This window comes from Protomyctophum bolini (genome assembly GCF_963924005.1).
Source record: "Protomyctophum bolini genome assembly, chromosome: 1".
NCBI lineage: Eukaryota > Metazoa > Chordata > Actinopteri > Myctophiformes > Myctophidae > Protomyctophum > Protomyctophum bolini.
The window spans coordinates 9,583,458-9,605,290 of NC_137862.1; the positions used below are offsets into that span (position 1 = coordinate 9,583,458).

Here is a 21,833-nt window from a genome sequence, read left to right on the forward strand (position 1 = left end):
TATAGTACACAAAGATGCTTTACAAAAACTTTAATAGGTCAAACTCAGCTAAGCAAAACATAATAATTAAAAGCAATAAAAAACACTAATAACGAGTTTAAATCAAAGTCAACTTGGAAAGGTGATTTTTCTGAGCAATTTTGAAGGTAGGGAGCGAGGGGACACGTCTCTGATGTGTTTGGGGAGTGCATTCCAGAGGAAGGGGGCACCACCGAGAAGGCCCGGGTACAGAGCCTGGTCTTGGGGACCTCCAGGAGACCTGAAGAAACAGGACCAGGCATGTGGCTTGTTCTCATATCCCACTTTCTGGGAGCTACACAAAGTATGACTGAGGCCAAACCACATAAATAAAGTTCCTAATTCACTGTGTTACTGCAGTGCGAGAGAAAAAACGTTTGACAGAACCAACTGGCAAGATGAGCAGCTTCAACTCTAGTCAACAGGAATGAGTTCAAATCAATCGCCTCACAACTGCACTTCTGCCTCACAACTGCCTTTTTAAAGGCAAGTTAAAGATTGCCCCTTCTACGCAAGTCACAGCCTATCTATACCAGTGTTTCTTAAACATTCATTTCAAGGACCCCTATAACTCTGTGTGCGAATGAAACCAAATGTGTCCTAAGTGTCCATTTGGTTCAATCAAAATCTGAATCTATTTAAGAATCAAATGTATTGTCACATCACAGGTTTACAGGGTTGAGAGGCCGCCTGGGAAAAGTGACAAAGTCCCAGGTTCGATTCCCAGCCCAAGCAATGTGTCGAGGTGTCCCACCTGACTTACCCTACATTGGGCTTTAAACTTAAATCAAGATCATCTGAAGGGGCAAAAATCGGCAAAAATGTCTCTCTTCCTTCTCCGTCTCTCACTGTTACGTCTCCATTTCTTTTCCCCTTATCCACTGCAATAGTCCTATCCAACTGTAAATTTCACTTTTTCATCTTATCTTTGTTATGATGAACTTAGCATTAGGGATGTCCCGATCGATCGGCCTCCCGATCGATCGGGCCCGATCACGTCATTTTCAAAAGATCGGGATCGGGAAAAAAATATCGGGAAAAAATTATTTATTAAATATAATTTTTTTATTTTTTATTAAATCTTTTCTTAATTGTATTTAACGTTACAGAAGAAACGTGACCATCTATAAGTCTTAAAGTCATCCTCCCGAGTCTTTAGTTTTGTTTTTTAATACAGATTGGTTCATAATTAATAACAACAAAACATCCTCCTCTCGAAGCAGCCTCTTGCTGCTGCTCCTAGGAAAACTTAGCGCACGACAGTGACGTTGGCCCTAAACAGCAGATCTGCAAGCTCACAAAGAGTTGCTTTCGCAACGCGCTGTGATCTTGTAGATTTGCTACGAATGGCGACGTAACTTGCGTAACTTGCGTAACTTGTAACTTGCGTGGCTAGTAGGCTATAGCAGAAAGCTCAAAGCTAACGACAACAAGCGGCAGCGGCTGCACTGAAACAACCGACGCTTAAAGCGACTTTTAAAAAGAAGGAACCACAGAGAGAGAGAGAGAGAGAGAGAGAGAGAGATGATGAGGAGAATCCAGCCCTCGCAAAGACCACTCGGTGGAATAATTATTGATCGTCATACACAGAGACACACACAGCGGAGTAACCTCGAATCAACAGGCTTCTAAGCACCGTCTTGTTCAGATCTGCTTCTGCATCTGCACTCGCTGTTTGAGTGCTAAAAAGGGAGAGAGAGAGCAAAAACAACTCGTTGTTGTTGCTCTGTCCACCCGGAGCAGGAGAATAATATTCCGTCTGAAAAGTCCCAACAAAATACTCTATGTCCAATCCATGACTGTAGATAGAAACCCTTCTTCTAATAATATAAGCATAATATCTCATGCAGAGATCTTTATTGTAAACTTTTGTAAATGTTTCTGTGCCACGGAATCCCTCCTCTCCCCAGAGAGCTCTCCTCTCCTCCCTGCATGTGCTGCGACTCTGCACCACGTGTGAGCGCATAGGTGCATTATTTTTCCCTTGAACATAATGATGAGGCACATTAAAATAGCAATATAAGGTTTTTTTTTCCCCCTTTAAATAATGAAAAGGCAGAAATGTCTAATAAAATAATATATGCTAAAAAAAGAATAAAAGATAATGCTATAAATAAACTTTTTGAGTGGTGCAAGCCAGTCCCTTGGACTGGGTATGAGCATGAAAACAGCATGGTTGTTTTTCACCACCTGTGTGCAACCTAACACACGCACACAAACACATGCCCATATTAACTGTATATGATGATTTCGTGTGTGCCAGTACAGTACAGTAGAGGGTACAGTAGAGGGACCGGCACACAGTAACTCTGTCATTTCTCAACCGTTTCGGACACGGGGCGGCAGTTCGGAACCGTTTTAGTCCCTTTTTTTTCTTACTGCATTGCCAAAATGTATCTGATCGGGAAGAATTATCGGAAATGATCGGAATTGTATCGGGAGCAAAAAAAAGTGATCGGATCGGGAAATATCGGGATCGGCAGATACTCAAACTCAAATGATCGGGATCGGATCGGGAGCAAAAAAACGTGATCGGGACAACTCTGCTTAGCATACTTGTCCCTTGTGTATTTCTCTCTCTACACACACACGCGCACACACACACACACACACACACACACACACACACACACACACACACACACACACACACACACACGTTTTCCTTATCCACACAGACAAGTAATTTGTTACTAATACTTATGTAGATTTTCTTTTCTTACACAGTTGTTAAATAGAAAAACATGAAGTCGAGAGGAAGCAAGAATGCCAGAATAGAGCACTGAGAATAGGAGAAAGAGAAAGAGCCTTCAGAGAATTCCTTTAAAGGTATACTTAACCCCCAAAATGACTTTTCATCTAGCAGTTACTCACTCCATGAAGCATTCAATTATTTTTTTGTGTCACATTCCTTTATAGTGAAAGAAGAATAAAAAAAACAGAGAATATTAATGATTAAAAAGGCAGGCCAATTAGGGTTATCAAAATATATATTCTTTTTTTAAATGTTTTATCCCACAATTTTGTAACCCATTTTTTCCACCCAGTGTCAATTATCTAATGTAATCCTGGGCACTACACGTCCTCTGCCAACCTGGAGGGGGGGGGGGGGGGGCAGCGGACTGACCTCATACTTCCTTCTATGCATGAGGAGTCCATGCTGCTTCTTTTCACTCGACAGGGGAGAGTTTCCCCGGCCGGACGTAGCACATGGAAGGAACACGTTATTCCGACCAGTTCCTTTCGCCTCCATCAGGCGCTGGCCAGGGGCAGGTAGTTTAGAGACCAGGATTACTGCATGTTTTTGTGAGGGTAAGGGTACCTACCCTAGGGGACACGGGGAGAACATGCAAACTCCACAGAGAAAGGCCCTTTTGCCAACCCCGCCTCGGGTATGGGCACCGATGACGCGGAGGAGGGAACACACACCCAGTGCCGACAGCGTCCCCAGCGGGAATCGAACCCAGGACCTTCTAGCTGAGGCGCGACAGCACTACCGACTGTGCCACCGTGACCCCCAAAAATCTATTTATAAACTTCTAAATCTATTTATAAACTCCAACACATCTCTTACTCACAGAACCAGTAAGACACCCTGAGGGAGAGAATCGACCTCTCCCTAAAGGGGTGTCTTGAGTCTACAGGGTTTGTTGAGGGCCCAGGTAGGGCCGGCCTTAATTTTCGGGTTTGACGATGTCAGACTCAGAATGACATATGGAGCAATGGAGCATGTAATGTCACGACTCGAGTCGTGATGGACTGAGAACCATGTATGGAGATTTAAGGGTCTCCATGATGTCACATGGTGTCACGAGGTGTGACCATATATGGAGGGCAGGCGTGATGTTACGAGGCGTGATATGGCCATATATTGACATTCCCAAATATGGGGATTGGCCCCTGGCGATGTCGTCTACGTCGCGACTACATATATGCCCATATATGGAGATCAATGATGATGTCACAAGGGATGACCATATTGACCCGTTTCCTATAGCCCATAAGTATTTGCGTTTTGTGTGTGCATAACTTCCTCTTCCTCTTGCTGTGTAGCCAGTTTTGCAAGAGAAACAAGTGGCCAGGTCTATGAATTGAAAATAAGCACAAATAGCAGATCTACAAGTTCACTGCAACACAAAACAACCTGCAATGCAACTACTAATAATTTATTTACAAGCGACTTTACAGAACAACAAACCAAAGGTCACTTATAATAAGCAGACATGGCAACACTGGCTGAAGGAAGTGAAGCACACACACAAGGAGCCCCAGTACATTCCCTCCGAAACAGGTGAATATGGGGGTGTGACAAACCAACGGGAAATGCATAGTAAATGTGACCTGCTGCTGTCGCAATAATCTGTGTTTGTATCAGGTCTGTGTCCTCATTACTTCCAAAACATTGCATTTTAAAGACTCATTCATAGTCTGGATTTTCGGTGGCGAGGTGACCACCGCTCCGGTGGTGAGCTGACCACCGGAGCTGAAATAACATTGAGCGGTGGTGAGTAAAAACAGAGAGAAGGGCTGGAGTGGTGGCGGTGGTTTGCTCTTCACCACGGCTCGTGACGTCATGTTGTAGTTCGGTGGTCACCTCACCACCGAAAATACAGACTATATATGAATAGGCCTTCACACTTCCGGTATAAACAGTCTCATGTACTACTACTTAGTTATGACGCACACACCTCGACGAACGCATGCCATGCGGGTGAACTTGGCTGTGCTGAATCTCATGTGCTCGCCTTTGTTAGTGCATGATTATAACAGAAGTGTTTTAAATACTCAAGTTTCAGCAAAAAGGCATGGATTTTGGATGTAATGAATAAGGACACTGAGTCCTGACTGGATACTAAGAGAGATGAGTTGAAAAAACTAAAAACAAGGCACATCTTCCAAAAATGTAAAATAGGCTTTATTTATTGTAAATAGGATTATTGTATCCACCAGCCGAAGGCATGGGGAGAGTATGTTTTGCACTCCATCTGTCTGTCCATCCATGCTTGCGCAATGCGCGCGCGCGTGTGTGTGTGTGTGTGTGTGTCTGTCCGTCCGTCTGCATACAGCTAGTCTCCGGCACCGTTAACCCAGTCGATGCCAAACTTTGCACACACACTCCTTGGATGCCAACGATGAACCTCTGCCCCAAATTCTCCGGCCTGTTATAGTGCCACCATGGGGCAGCTTTTCACATTTTTACCTATAAATTACCTGTAACTTACCTATTTACCTATAACTGCGTGAAACGTTACACTCCCTTTTGACCTGCATTTTTCACATCTGCCTTTTATAGCGCCACCCGGAGGCCGACTTTTGTAAAACACATTTTCTTATATTACTCCTCCAGATTCTGTCCAGAAATCCCACAAATGGTTACACAGTATCTCTATGGTCATGTGCTGAATACGGATCTGTCCGATATTTCATATTCCATTCTAATTGGCTAACATTGTCTTTCAAAGTTTGCAGGATTGGCCCGTTTTGAACAAAAAAGCCTCAAATCACGAATGCAGAGTGCAATTTACATGAAATCTTTCACGCACTTTCCTACTAGGCTGAGGAATATATCCCACCCTTTTCACATTGGCCTGTTATAGCACCAACAACAGGTGGGTTTTTTCCATCAAAAGGCGTAACAAGAAATGGCACTCTTTTCACATTGGCCTATTATAGCGCCACCAGGAAGCCACAACCTGACTTTTTCTAGTTGGCCTTAATTATAAAGGCTAGTTCATCTATACAACAAATAAATACATTAGGCTATGTATTGTTCAAAGATAAACTAGCCTTTATAATTAAAGATTTTTTTTTTTTTTTTTTAAGATTTTTTTATTTACCGTTCTGCCTCCCCTCTTTCCTAACCAAAGAGCACCATGTGACAAATAAAAGAATCTGCATGAATTCAAGGATTCACAGGTTGAGGAAGAAGTTGGGGCAGAGCAACAAAATGCAGTCTGAGATGGACAATGGACAACGAAAGACCTTTAGTTAAGCTCACTAATATCATCTCCCCAAGAGGGTATAAATGCCAACAGATAGAGGGATAGGGGCCGCCTTATGTGTGAACACATAGGGGGCCCATCAAGTAAAGGAACTATCATTTTACTCTCTTTCAGACATTTTAATACCGGTATAAATGCCTATATATAATATAGAACAAACAGGTGGCTTGCAAATTACTGCCACATCATCAACCACACCAACAAGTTAACAACTCTGCTCTGAATTCCACGTGTGACAGAAACAGAATATGAAATAGATCCTAAACCACCAAACCTAAATTAGCTCCTCAGACTGTCTAGTAGTAGTGACTAGTCTATTCACCAACCTGTGACCTGCACAGTTGGAAACCGAGACACGTCGCTGGATACCGTGCGTGTCTGTCGGCTCGAGTCGTGACTCGTATTAAGTAGGCTAATTAAAAACTGAACGTTTAATTTGCGTAACATTACTTGATGTTTATTAACGTGCAGTAAGTCAGGTTAATTGGATGCCAATGTAAAGCCACGTGCTTGTGTTTATACAGACGTCAACAGACAACAGGTAGGGTGAAGAGCAGATGCATCACTGTGCAAAAGGCATAAACGTTATCTTTACGCTTTTGCTTTATCAGAAATTAACACGCTTTAGTGGCTACCGCCAGTAATTGAATGTGTATTTATAAATGATACACTACATGCACACCGTAGATATATTTCAGAACTGGAAGAAAGGTAACCAGCATGTTGCAAAAAAAAGGAAGAAGAAAAAAGAAAAAAACACTTTGACAGCCACAATGTATGCTCAAAAACGCTCACTTTTCTTTCTTATTTCAAACCAATACGTTGCCTATCAGAGCGTGTTCGTGTGTGGTTATCGTGTCATTAGAGAACAAGTGGACTCCTCCGAATCCTCATCGCATGTAACGTTATAACTGATGTCTAAACACAACACAACGGACACTTAACGGAGAGCAAGCGGCTCTCAATGTCAACAAAAACATGCTCTCCCACGCTAGGGAATTCAACAAAGTTCCACTTTTGCTAATGCATTAGAAACACCTCCGACAAGACGTTACTTCTCTAAAGATGGAATTACAGAGGAGAATTGCAAGTTGGCACATTACAGACGCCTGGCAACTGTGTAAATTTATAATGATTTCAAGCTGCGATTTACCTTCAGTTCCGCACTCTCCGCCATCTTGTATTTCTATGCGCAAGCGTGATGAGGCGGCATCACGTGACTGGGTCGCGCACAACATCGCGTGAGCGCGCGCATAATGAGCGGGGTGCATTCAGGATGATACAGAATGTTGCAACTTGCAGTAATAGGGTGACCAGTAGTAAGTACCACGTCCAAATTTAGAGTATTTATATACTCCAACTAGCATCCAAACTGTTCATTTGAGGGACAGAAGTATCTCTTGTGTGGGACAAGTGGGACGGGTGTTAGCACTGCAGCTTATTGATTGATTGATTGATTTGCAGAATTACAGTAGGCTACAACAACTCAATACAACAACTGTTAAAGTAGTGGAAGACAATAGGTTTACAATAGGGCCCAGAGACGAAATGTTTTTATAATCGTCATGGGGGCGCCCCTCCTCCCCCCGCTTTTTTAAATTATTATAACTATTAGGGCCCACCATTTACCACTTAAGTTGATATTAATGTTGATGTTAATGGTGTTGTCATATTTGCCCATAGGCCTAATATTGCCTGTCATTTTCTTATTAAACTGCTCTGGAACTCTGGAAATTTTGGTCATGGGTGATCTGGCCTATAGGGGTTATTTCTCATTAATGAAAAAAGAAGAAAAAAAAAACAGCTTTACAACAGAAAGACAACTATTAGTGGACTAACTATTAGGGCATTTGAACACTGCTGCCTGTCAGTAGTGCTGCACGATTCTTGCTCAAATGTGAATCTCGGTTTTTCCTCCAAAATAATAAAATTGAGATCACGAAAAAATGTATTGTCTTTAGTCTATAGTTGCTGAACATTATACTACATTCAAAATGTGGCACCTGGAGCCATAACTACTGTTGGCTTTAAACAGACAAGTGCTCGACTAAGTTAAAGTCTCTCTCTGTTTTAGGCAGCAAATTGTCTCCTCTGGCCACCCTTAAACTCCTTCGTAACGTCTGGTCCAATATCCAAACTCCAAAAGTGGAAAGAAGGTCTCTAAATCTAATGGTAGAATCCAATCCCCAGGAAAGTAGGCCTACTCCATAATATAAATATGGCAAGACTTGGGAAATATTCCTCTTGCTTCTCCAGTAGCCTGTCTGTCTCTCTGCACCTCCACTCTGGACTGACAGAGTCAATCTCTCTAGGTGGCCCAAACATTGTGATTGCCCATCACTCCATCAGCCAGGTGAGCAGTGGGCGGGGCTTCTCAATCACTGCCTGTTGCTATGGAAACACATGCATCTCACTGTCTTCTTGTAGCATATAGTCCAGCAGATAATTAGGAAGAATTCGTAGAGCAGCGGATTGGTAGAAAATAATAAAATACATGAAAATGGAGCATAGCAAACAAAAATGCATAGAAACAATGTGACTCTGGGCACAGTTGTTACAGTGAGATGTGTGCAAACGGTGTGGTTTGGTAGGAGAAGGCAGACGGGGTGTTGCGCTGGCTATTAGTGTGGCAGGATGTGGCCCCCAAGGCCCCAACTTAAATAATACACATTGATTCTGGTTGAGTAGGTATGGTATTGATTATTAGAAATAGAATTGCCATGCCTTTTTCCATCACTCTATGACACCCAATCTGAAAATTCAGGTTTTGACAGTAAAACTCTCCAACCAAAATATCTTTCAACCATGGGCCTTTCTGACAGTCCCACTGACTTGTTTCTTACCGACCCTTTAGCAACCATTCCGTGGTGGATAAAGTACTCAAATGTTTTACTTAAAAGTAGTAGTAAAAGTATCAATACTGCAATATAAAAATACTCCGTTACAAGTAAATGTCTGGAATTAACATTTTTGTTTCACTCAAGTAGGCCTTGAGCGAATGTACAAAAGTATTGACATCAAAATGTACTTAAGTTCTCATTGTGCAGAATTTCCCATTTCAAGCTTTCAAATGTATAAAAATCTTTTATGTTTTGTTATAATAATCAAAATCTACAAAATACTAAAGTAAAGTATACCTGGAAATTGTGCTTTATGTATTTAGTTACTTTCCACCACTGCTCACAGTTTTTCACGATTGTTAACACACGTTTTTCACAACCTATAACGGCATTCTCAAAACTGCACACAAATCTGAAAACAATACACACAAAATGCTAAACCCTGACTCTCCTTTTCCATGATGACTCTTTGCTATCAAATCTCTTAACTCAGGAGTGCCCACACTTTTTAGACTTATAGTAGGCCATGGAGCTACTTTCAAAATGACCAGCTCAACCAGATCTACCCACCAAAAAAAGAATGATCCCATTGCTGAAAATAGTTACATATTAGACAAATGCACTAGGAATACTGATGATGGTGCAAAACACTCTTGAAAACAACGTATTGCATTGTGAGTTTGAACTTCCCTTTTTGATGTCAATCAATGAAGTCACCTTAATTGAAGTGGCAGATGCCAAACCTAGTTTCTTTTATTTATTTATTTTTTATTATATAAGTTTAGGGCCATGTATGTGATCTACCCGCACAGCCTGCATGTGTGATCTATACTGGTAGATCACGATCTACCTTTTGGGCACCCCTGAGACTTAACTGTTCCCAAAATGGAACTCGTGTTTTCATTTGGCACACACAGCCATATTTTCAAATGACACACACATATACCATTCATTGAGTACACACAACTATCATTTGGTTACACACTACCAAGCATTTATAGCACAATGAAGTGAAAATTTGAATACACAATCATAGAAATGGAACACACATGAATGACAATGGCCTCAGGTCTACCATTCTGAAATGTAATTTAATAATATTTGGACTGCTGGACAGCTGACAGTATAGGCTCTCTTTACTCTTAAAAACAAGAAGAAAAAAATATTATATATATTTATTATATTTATTTATGGCCAGCCTCGCTCACAACCATGGTCACATGGTCAAACCACAGCTGCCCGAATCTCATTAGATATGACCGTTCTCCTTCCTCCTCTTTCTCCTCTCCCTCCTCCACCTTGTTCTCCTCCTCCACCATATGTTTATAGTTACCTTTATAGTTCTTCTCCTTGTCTTCCTCTTCCTCTCCCCCCTCCTCCTCCTCCTCCTCCTCCTCCTTCTCTCTGTCATCTACTCCTCATACTGTATACCAGTGTACCTCCTCCTCTCACTCTTACCCCTCTCCTTCTCTGGTTGTCGATCTCTTCAAGGTTCTCCATTGTTCACCAAACAAAACAGAGGCTCTCAAGCCTGCTGCAGTCCGGATAGAAAATTCAAAATTGCTCACCAGACCTGAATGTTTAGAGATTAGACTATTTGTGTGTTGTAGGTTGAATCTTTGAGATTTTATGTGAGAAGTGTGTGCAACAACTGAACATAGTGTTTGGACAACAAGGTGATGTGTAATTGACATCAGAGTGTAAAGAAGGAAAGTCAGAGTCTAATGCAGATAAGGGAGTGTGATGTAATTCAAATTGTGTCGAGTGGTTAGGTATACATGAAGTGAAGGTTGTGAAAATTGTTTTCGATTTTTGAGTTTTAACAATCGTGAAAAACTGTAATATCCTACAACCAGAATGTATATAAAAAAATAAAAAAACATAAAGTAGTACCGGTACACATGGGCCACTAGGTGTCACCCTAAATACGTGGAATATGAGTCCTATTAAAGTGATCCTTTAGCTCAGGGTTCTTAAACTTGTCATTGTCAAGGACCCCGAAGTTGATATATTTGGCCGTGGACTCAGTCTCCGACGGTCCGACCCCCATCTGAAAATAGTTTGTGCCAGGGACATCCAGAAGAGAAGATGTATGTAAAAAATAATGATAATAATAATACAAAGTTGTAAAATAGCAGATAGCCTGGCACAAAGTGACACGCTGAACTGAGCGTGATACGCAAATTACGCATTACGCAGAGCATGGAAATTCATGGATGAACAAAACCTGTTAGCCTGTGATGTATATTTTGATAGATTATGCCTCTCAACATATCCCATAATTGTACACAGAACACTTATAGGAGTTCACATGCAGCAAAGCCTAAGTGAAGAGGTCATTTAGAATAGCAAGTCACTAAGATAGCCTAGGGACACTTTAAGATAGTCAGTTCGTAACAGCTGTGAGATCCTGCATAGTGGACATTGTGAGGTTTTACCACACTGAAGAATGCTTTGAAAATAAGACCACCTGTGGTAACTTGTTGACAAGAGGCAATAGAGCCTTAAGGGTCAACACACACACACACACACACACACACACACACACAGGGACAAGGTGACACCCACAGATTGGGGATGTATAAGACTAGAATTTCGCCGGCCTTCGGCCGGCGAATCCTAGTTACATTGCAGCGCAATATGGGAAGAAGGAAATTGCGGGAGTTGACAGAATTATTATAATAACAGAAAGTGTTTTTTATTTCTCATAAATACGCAAACATGGTGAAACAACTACAGTCACAGAGAGCAGTGCCAAGGTAGCTGCTGCCTGCTAACGATGCAAACAACAGCCTTGCCTGTCGTGTGTGTGACTGTGTGTGTGTGTGTGTGTGTGTGTGTGGGGGGGGGGGGATAGCACTAATTTTCGACATTTTACTGTGTCATAAATATTTACATCTGTAGCCTATATTGTGATTACATTTGACCGTACATTTGACTCTTGTGTTATATTCGTGTGAAATATTCAGTGAAGTATTGTGGTGAAATATTCACCCCAAGTTGATAAGATATGCAGAGAATATAATACCAAGAACCCCCAGTTTGAAATGCATTAGGCCACAGACCCCCATTTGCTACCATTTGCTCTCTGGGAAAAGCAGGGTCCATTTGGTTCCATTTGTATGCTCTTGGAGTATGATGACTGTGCTAACAGTATTATCATAAAATATGTCTCAGTTTGAAGATTAAAAAAAACATATTTCATATGTGTGAGCTTGTAAAGTAGAACGTTCAACCTAGAGACAGTGTTGCCAAGTCTGATCATTATAAGCTACTTTGGCTATTGGTAGTCCTTGACATGGAAATGTTTGAGTTCCACTGCTCTGAAACAACATTAGACAACAAAGTTTGACAGTCAACACGATAATAGATTATTTTAAGACTAATTTCCGGACCATTTCTGATTTACCTACTTTGAACTGGCCTCTTAACATTTGTATAGACCTGGTTGCTTGTTTCACTCTCACATCCACGGTATGTGGCAACCCTGGTTTTTTAAAAAGATCGGCCGATTCCGATCCCGATCCCGATCTTTTGTAATATTTTTTTTAATTTAATTGTATTTATTTATTTTTATTTTTTATTTTACTTATAAAAAAACCTGGCAACCCGCGCCCGCGGTCATTTTCCGCTAGCCTGAGCGGAGCTCCCTAGCCTGCTGGAGGGGCTCCCATCATCCCATGCACCCTCGAGAGAAAAAAAAAGGAAAATAAATGCAGCCTTGAGCCTACCAAATATGTTGTGGTCTTGTGGAGCTGCTTGATCACCTCCTCCCCCTCTTTTCCCCAAAAAGCCAATCCCAATAAATCCAAAAGTAGTGTGATTCTGTGTGCCTCAGCCTAATTACTAACGGAGAAACTATCAGTCTTATCCGAAATATGTCAATCTTTGTCAACTCAACACGTGTTGACAACGCATTGTAAACAGAAACTGTGTGTCACACCAAAAGTGGTGACTTATAGAATTCTGTAGCATTCACATGTAACAACACACGTTGTGTGTCTGAGTGAGGGGGCCTTCGATTGAACAAAGGGGGCTTCTGACTGTGTCGCTTACTCGCCTCCCCTCTGTCAGAGGAGGAAGCGACGCGCAGCCGTCGGGAACCCCCCCCAAACCGACTGCCCCCCCGCCCTCCCGAAAACCGTGAATTGCATAGGCTCATCTTACTGGCTGGCTGCAACATGCACATTTCTAAGAAAGTTGTGTCAGGCCAGGGCACACTACTTGTCTAACAATTTGGATTATAGTTAGCACTTAGCTCCCTTTGCTAACTACTGGACTGGAGATGATGAGCTCTGTCCCTTTCTCTCCGTCTCCCTCCCTCGCTGGGGTGAAGACGTGCGTGCTCTTTCTCGCTCTCTGTCTCTTTTCTCTCTCTCTCCCCCCTCCCTCCCTGGTGTGTGTGTGTGTGTGTGGGGGGGGGGGGGTATTCGTTGCGCTGCCAGTGCTATACTTCTCCATTAAGCGGTGCAGAACCGAGAAAGTGACACATTATATTTGGATGTAAACGGCGCAGATTTTTGCTTTGGAGATCGGTTTCGCGGATCGGTGGATTTTGCACGGCCGATCCGATCCGATCGACTCGGCCATATAAATAAAAAGCAAGATGGCTGCCGATTGCGAGCTGAGAGACGGAGAAAATAGTGACGTGTGAGCCGGGGGCGGGCCTCTGACAACAGCATGAACACAGGGCAGTGTTGCCAGGTTTGCGAATTGTAAGCGAGTTGTAGTGTGTGTAAATAGCGTGGTTGTGGCCTTGTTTCTGCCCCTGTTGGGGCAACAGAACATGTCGACCAGTTTCTGTCAACCGCTTTTGGTCAGGTGACCAACTCCACAAATGTTAAATTAGATGGAACGGAGAATCAGTTAGAACTGGGAGTGAGGGACAGCAGAGAGAGAGAAGGGGAACCTAGGGGCTCTGCCTGGGACGAAGGCCTCGATATGCTGTAACCATGGAACGAATGCTTGTAACCTGTAACTGATTGCTGATCAATAAATGGAAAGAAGGAAATATGCCTGCTTGGACCTCCTATTCATTTCAACAGCAACTCCAACAAAGGAATTAGGTAAATTAATCCACGGAGCCCTGTAAGAAAGACACATCACCTGTCCCCATAGGCACACATGATCCATTATCAAGGATCAAACAGAATCAATTCTTAACACAACTAAACCAAACAATAAAGTTATAAACGCAGAGATTGTCATGGTAATAGTGCCCACTGGCATATTAGGCCTATTACGGTTATCGCTGTCTCTGCTCTGTGATTATGACTGAGTGATAAGACTTTGTAGATGGAACATGATAGGCCTATGTGTCAGAAAGCAGATTATCTTGTTGTTAGTTAGGCTAAGTGCAATGCAAACGGCAGTATTGTGACCTTTGGGCAAAGGCAGTCAGAATCGATAAATATCTACGAGTCCAAAGTCTAACTTGAACTTCCCTGCATGGACCTATCGTTTGTCGACATGTGTGGTGGTGACAGGTTTACGTATTCTTTAGCAATATTTAAATTCTTCATTCTATATAGGCTATACAGTGGCCACATATATAACTATGATCTTTTATGTCATTTTACTTTATAAATAAAGTTCTAAAGTTAAATTATTATCATGTTCCATCTGTGAGCTCTATATTACCTGGTTTCCCTAATAAGCCTAATCCTAACCCTATTGATGAATTTCTGTCCTTTGACCCAATGACTAAGGGCGCCATTTCAATATTATATGATACCATTTCAAATTCGAGGCCAGCACCCTTGGATAAGATAAAGGCCGACTGGGAACATGATCTGGGGCTCACACTGTCTGAGGAAGTGTGGGATTCTGTTTTCTCTTCCATACACAGGTCCTCTCTCTGTGCACGACATTGCTTAGTGCAGTTTAAAATAGTCCATAGAGCTCATATGTCTAAGGCTAAACTAGCAAGTATCTATCCTGACGTAAGTCCTACCTGTGACAAGTGCAAGAGCGGTGATGCAACTTTGTTCCATCAGTATTGGATGTGTCCCAAATTACAACCATTTTGGGGGAGTGTGTTCAAGACTCTGTCCAACATTTTGCATCAAAATCTAGACCCGGATCCCTTAATGGCTCTCCTTAGCACTGCTGGAAGGGATGACCTTCCTTTAACACGCATAGAGTGTCGTATGGTCGACTTTGCCTTATTGCTAGCTAGGCGTGCCATTCTGCTCAAGTGGAAGGATGCTGCCCCGCCCGTGCTCCGTCAGTGGCTTCGTGATATAATGTCCTGTCTCGAGTTGGAGATGTTAAGATTTTCAATTGCCGGCTCTGGAAAAAAGTTTTATAAAACATGGGGTCCGTTTATGACATTCTACCACGACACACAAACGGTATAGTGTGCCGTGCCTTTTACAAAACCTGGGGTCCGATTATGACATTCTATCACGACACACAAACGGTATAGTGCGCCGTGCCTATGCCTCGGCCACACCAGCCACAAAATGAAACAAATTCCGCTCTGCTATTTAAAATCTGCTCTATTATTTATTATCTACTTTTTATTTAATTTATTAATTTTTGTAACTATATGCATGTATTAAGTATTCTGTATTCTGTGTATGTGTATATAGATTATGTATATCGACTATCCTTGGGAGTGTGGGTGGGATAGGCGATGGAGTTTTATTTATTGTTATCTTTCATATTTGATATGTCTGTCTAATGCTTACCCCTGGGTCTGTCACAAAAACTAAAATAAAAAGATTTTGAAAAGAAAAGAATCATGTGGAAGTAGAGAAAACAGACTGACGCTGGCATAGATCCTTTGTTAGGCCCGTGGGACCATTTCAATTACGTGTATGATCATTATCTGCATGGGCAGATGAAGTCAAAGACAAAGGGAGTAAGCCATATACATGTCATCACATCGACAATGAACCAGCCCAACACTCTCTCCCACAGTGACTTACTTGACCCCACACTGTACCAACTCTTGTGACCTCTTATCTACTCGCCACAGTCTGCAGAGGTCAAAGGAACTGTCTGGGGAGTGTTTAGTTCTGCGTGGGACGTGGTAGAGAAACACAGGAGTGGGGGGAGCCCTCTGATAAACACTGTTGACCACATCGACGTTGTGATTTGGCATTGTGGAACTGGACTCTGGAGTATACACACGCGCAACAGCAGTTGAGCTTTGGCAGACACACAGAGATTCAAATAGCGGAGAGAGGGAGACGGAAAAAGTTGGGCCGGCTGCGGGGTTGACGAGATAGCCTACCCACTCATTTCTCAAGCTTGTATTTGGTGCATGTACAGTAACTGTCAGGACATTGCTTACTGTTCAGCCATTTGAAACTGAGGAGTGGATGTGATTTGTTTCTTCATCATGACGAGCAAGAGGACCCTCCTGATACTGGTTCTTAACCTCCTCGTGGTGACTGTGTTGTCACAAAACTGTGACAATCCTGGTCCAGGATATAAAAGGGTGGGACGAAGAAAGTCATGTGAAGACATCGATGAATGTGATGATGAGGTGTCACCCTGTGGTGACAGACAAGACTGTATCAACACCGAGGGCAGCTACGACTGCAAGTGTGAGAAGGGCTTCACAGCTGCCATCCCTTCAACATGCATAGATATCAATGAGTGTATGGAGGACCCCAACATCTGTGGACCCAATGCAAATTGTACCAATACAATCGGAAATTACTACTGCACCTGTGAGGATGGTTTTATCAACAGTCGCGTGTTGAAGATTTTTCATCAGCGTGACACTGTTACATGCTTAGATGTTGATGAGTGTGTATATGGTGGGCCCTGTGGAAAGAATGCAGCATGTCACAATACAATTGGAAGTTACAACTGTGTCTGCAACACTGGCTTCAAACTGAGATCTGGGAAATCTACTTTCACAGAGGAGGAAGGGATGTGCGAAGACATTTGCACGATTGATAAGACCATCTGTGGAAATGGAACCTGCCATCGTACAGACAATGGCCGCTATCACTGTGCATGCCACCACGGCTTCACTAATTATGGCAACGACGAGTCACATTGTGCAGACATCGATGAATGTGATGATGAGGTGTCACCCTGTGGTGACAGACAAGACTGTATCAACACCGAGGGCAGCTACGACTGCAAGTGTGAGAAGGGCTTCACAGCTGCCACCCCTTCAACATGCATAGACCCTCCAGAAAAGCCCTCAGTATCAGCGAGTCCACCAGGAGGCGTTGTTGAGGGCAGCACGGTGACTCTGACCTGCAGCAGTGAAGCCAAGCCACCCGTAGACACCTACACCTGGTACAGAGACGGAGGAATCACCTCTATCTCCACTGGTCCTCAGCTGGTGAAGGACAATGTGTCTCCTGCAGACGCTGGACAATACTTCTGTCAGGCCACAAACACACATGGATCCCAGAGGTCACCTCCACACGCTCTAGATGTTCAGTTTAATCCAACAGTCCACACAATGGAGTCTGATGATGTCAGGTTGGTGGAAGGAACTGGTCTCTGTACTGGTAAACTCGAAGTGAGACACCAGGGAGAGTGGAAACCAGCGGCTGATTTTACATCTAACTGGAACCTCCAGTCATCGTCTGTGGTGTGTCGACAGCTGGGCTGTAGCTCTGCTGTTGACCACAAATGGAGGTCTGGTTCTACACGTCAACCTGTGTGGTGGATTACATCTTCCTGTGTTGGATCTGAATCTTCACTGAGGGAGTGTGTAACGATGCAGGCTGGTCATTCTGTGGAGATACTGGAGGTGATCTGTTCAGAGTCTGATGTCAGGTTGGTGGAAGGAACCAGTCTCTGTACTGGTAAACTCGAAGTGAGACACCAGGGAGAGTGGAAACCAGCGGCTGATTTTACATCTAACTGGAACCTCCAGTCATCGTCTGTGGTGTGTCGACAGCTGGGCTGTCGCTCTGCTGTTGACCACAAATGGAGGTCTGGTTCTACACGTCAACCTGTGTGGTGGATTACATCTTCCTGTGTTGGATCTGAATCTTCACTGAGGGAGTGTGTAACGATGCAGGCTGGTCATTCTGTGGAAAGACTGGAGGTGATCTGTTCAGTGACACTGTCAAAGCACTGCGGACCCCCAGAGGTCCTCCAGATGAACAGCATCATGAAAGGTACGAGACGAGACGTGTACGCACCCGGAGAGAAGGTGTTCTACGAATGCATGGTGGGATACACTTGGACCAGAGGAGGACCCCACAGTGTTACGTGTGTGGATGGACAATGGACACGTTTAACAAGACAATGTGGAAGAAAGTGCGGCAAGCGGATCGGCAATATGCTCACAATCAGCGGAGGCACTCTGTCTCAACCTGGAGACCATCCATGGCAGGTGTCTCTGCAGCGCAAACGCAGAAACACATCGAATGCGTTCGGACACGTCTGTGGAGGCGTCCTCATCCATTCCTGTTGGGTCCTCACCGCTGCTCACTGCGTTAAGACTAACGGCACCATGGACATGCAGGTGGTCTTGGGGGGAGTGGACAAAGGCATACATGAAGAGGAAGACCAGATCGTCGAAGTGGTCAGAGACTTCATTCATGGGGAATATTGGGAAAGCAAAATAAACAAGAATCCAAGAAATGACATTGCATTACTGCAGCTGGGAACCACCAACGGAGCATTCTGTGCCAATGAAACCAGCTACGTTACGACTGCCTGTCTGCCAGACAAGATGTCCCCCGATGGAACCAAGTGTTGGATCTCTGGATGGGGCGAAACTAAAGATGATATCCACCCATCCAAACTGTCACAAGGACAGGTTTCCCTGATGTCTCATGAGCGTTGCATGAAGTTTTATGGATCCCAGCTGGACGACACCATGATCTGTGGAGAAAACAAGACGGGACTAGTCAGCACCTGTAGAGGGGATTCGGGCGGACCCGTGATCTGCAAGGACCATGGGGTTCACTACGTGGCAGGCTTGGCCAGCTGGGGGAGTGGGGCATGCGATGGTGAAAACCCTAATGTCTACACCGACGTCCACAGACAAGTGCAGTGGATTTCCCGCTGCATTGCCAGCTATGGAAAACAATGCAAGACACAGAGTGTGTGGGAATATGAAGACTATGAAGTATAAACCTTTTATATACATACATGTATACATAGGAGCATTACCTTTAATCCTCCCAACACTAAAACATATCGTCATTACGTCACCATCGAAAACCAATTACACCCTGGCATTGGGTCCTTTAATCCACATCTTTATTACGTCGTCATTGAGAGCTAGTTATACAGATGTATGTAATCTGGCACCACTGCCGTATCGGGCACAATTGTACAAAATGTACAAAGGCAATTTAAATAAATGTCAGCCGCATATTTAATATAACAGAAATGCAATTAATATACGCGTAAATGGCTCAATTGAATAACAACATTGCTGTATAATTTGCATCAGTTGAGTCCCAGTTTCAATGTATTGATTTATAAACAGTATGCAGAATGAGTACATTTAATTCAAACAAAAGTACAACTCAATACAAAAACTGTTGACACTATGATGAAGCATTACACTTGTTTACAATAAGGCCCACCATTTTCAATTCATCAGAACATTTAGAGACTTACAATTATACACTTCTATATGGAAGGAATGATTGAATGTAATATGTCAGGTAGGCTATTTCAAGTTAGTTTCAGCCTTCTAGTGGAATCTGATATTTCCTCTTGTACTGTGTCTTATGGGTTAAGAATTGCATAATTATGTACCATAATATGACATAAGATTCAGGAATACCATGCATCAGTTGAGTCCCAGTTTCAATGTATTGATTTATAAACAGTATGCAGGCAAATGGTTTGGGAAAATGTGTAGAACTTGCCGATATTGCTTAATTCTTAGACATGCGCTGGACATGATCAGCAGTGGAAAGAGGAAGGTTCTCGGAGCAATCTGTGTTATTCTAAAACCTTTTTAATAAACATGGTTAATATGACCAAAAAAAAAAATATTATCATTATTATATTATTATTAGTTGTTAGTTATTAGTTATATACTTTTTAGAGAAATATTATACTAACATAATGCCATACCATTAAGTGGTATCATTGCAACAAATAAATGAACAGATTTGCACCCAGACAGGTGAACTTTGAAGTTATATATAAAGGGGGGGGAAAAGGAAAAGGAAATTAAGCTTTTGCTGTCAGGCCATAGTAGGCTATAGCCATAGCCGATCACACTGAAAAATGAGTATAGGCTATGGAGCTGGAAATATCATATCACCTTATCACTGTAGTAGTGGTGTAGCCTATTCGACAACGGGACACACAGCCTATAGGCCTTGTTGTGGCTCTTTGTTGGTTCCAAACATTTCTACCTTATAGCCAACAAACCCACTGATGCACCTATAGGGACTATGGATGTACGCAGGTCAAAGAAAGAGATTGTCCACAGGTTCAATGTCATGTTGTTGTATTTACTTTCCTTTAAAGTGCATGGTACATTACAAGCAGCTCCTTCTGTGTTGTCTCTTCCGTGTTCTGTCTGGTAAAACTGGTTTGTCCACCAGGTGCATGCCGCTCCCCAATCACCCAGGTCTACATATGCTCTCTCTCAATCAATCAATTAGGCCTGGGGAGGCGTGCCCTTGGTGTCCAAACAGTGATTCCAATACATAATAACCCCTCAAACCAATACCCAATAATGCCAAATAATAACTACAACAATTGTGATAATAATAATAATAATAAATAGACATACTAAACAGTGAGGATGGCTTCTACAGGCCTACTTATTAAGTTATCAATTTCAGTATAGCCTAACCTAAGCCCATACAACATGCAGCTGCACTCATCGTTTTTATCCATGTGACAATGGCTTGTTAGTATTCCGTTAGAATGCACTTTGGTAGCCTACTGGGGTCTGGAGGGCAATTACAGTCTCAGAGAATTAACATTCATTCTGCGCCGCAGCCATTATTTGAGTATCCATCTCAGTCTGAAGTGCCTTGGGACTAAAGAGCCATCGAAGAGCCATGTAATCAATATCTATTAGTCTTCCCATCAGAAGAATTAGATTTCACCATTAGATCAGCATGCTCCCTTGACTGTGTCAAACATTATAAATTGGCTGGACATGTCATGTGCTGTCTGACACAATTGCCCAATGAAAGAGATCAAGTTGAATTCAAATACCATACAATCATTTTCATTATAGGTGATATGCTGTGTAATCACCAGTAGATGTCAGTCTCACACACAAAAAATAGAGATTATGAAACTGGAAATGGCCTTCACATTTTAATAATATTGACATGGATACACGTATAAGACATGAATGGGAATAACTCGAGGAGTGGGGTATAGTTTGTGGAACATGTCGTAGGCCTAGTCAGCTTGCTTGCGTGACATCTGCTCTGAATGATTTTCATTAGAAACAAAACCATGGTCAACAAAGAAGATATGTAGTCATATAAATGGCAGTTTAATAATTGAAACAATTATACTCAGTGTCCTTCTTCAACGACTTTGCCATACAATGATAGTAATGGCAAAGGTGTTCAGGGCTTGAGCATGAATGTATAGCCTTGCTAAGAAATATTTTAATTTACATAGAAAAAACCTGAAACAGAGAGCATTGTTTTGTATAACAAATAATCTGCTGCTGAGAACACAAAGAGATGCCAGATAGTACACGAATGGCTCAATGTTGACTGAACATGTATGTAACATACATGTACAGTGACAACATATACAGTATGTTGTCACTGTACACAATACTGTATCAGTGTGTTTTATGAATTATTCCACTTCAAACCTGAATGGTTGTAGTTTGTGTTTAGTAAGTGCTTATAATAATGTGCTATAATAAAAAATTAAAATAAACCAAAATAAAACATGTTTTGATCATATAATTTGGTATAGGATTACAGCATGGTCAAATTCCAAAATGTTGCCCATTTAAAGTGCTTAGCATCAACAATATACAATGTTACAAATGATCTAAACAATAAATTAATTAAGCAAAGAACACAAAGTA

At 42.4% G+C, this 21,833-nt stretch overlaps 2 protein-coding genes across 3 annotated transcripts in view; one reads left to right on the plus strand and one right to left on the minus strand.

The window, feature by feature from the left end:
* LOC308317299 (E3 SUMO-protein ligase PIAS1-like) overlaps positions 1-7,194 on the minus strand; it is a 44,368-nt gene extending 37,174 nt beyond the window's left edge. The window contains exon 1 of one of the 2 annotated variants that reach the window (XM_080766193.1): positions 7,174-7,194. The gene's annotated coding sequence lies outside the window, so the exon portion shown is untranslated. The remainder of the gene's footprint in view (positions 1-7,173) is intronic. The other variant, XM_080766192.1, reaches the window with a different exon arrangement.
* A 9,014-nt stretch (positions 7,195-16,208) lies between these two features.
* On the plus strand, positions 16,209-18,926 carry LOC308315003 (uncharacterized protein; the record flags this gene model as incomplete). The annotated part of the gene is made up of 1 exon (XM_080762827.1): positions 16,209-18,926. One exon carries the CDS (start codon positions 16,209-16,211, stop codon positions 18,924-18,926), a length of 2,718 nt encoding a protein of 905 aa, XP_080618953.1.
* Between the last annotated feature and the right edge of the window lie 2,907 nt (positions 18,927-21,833).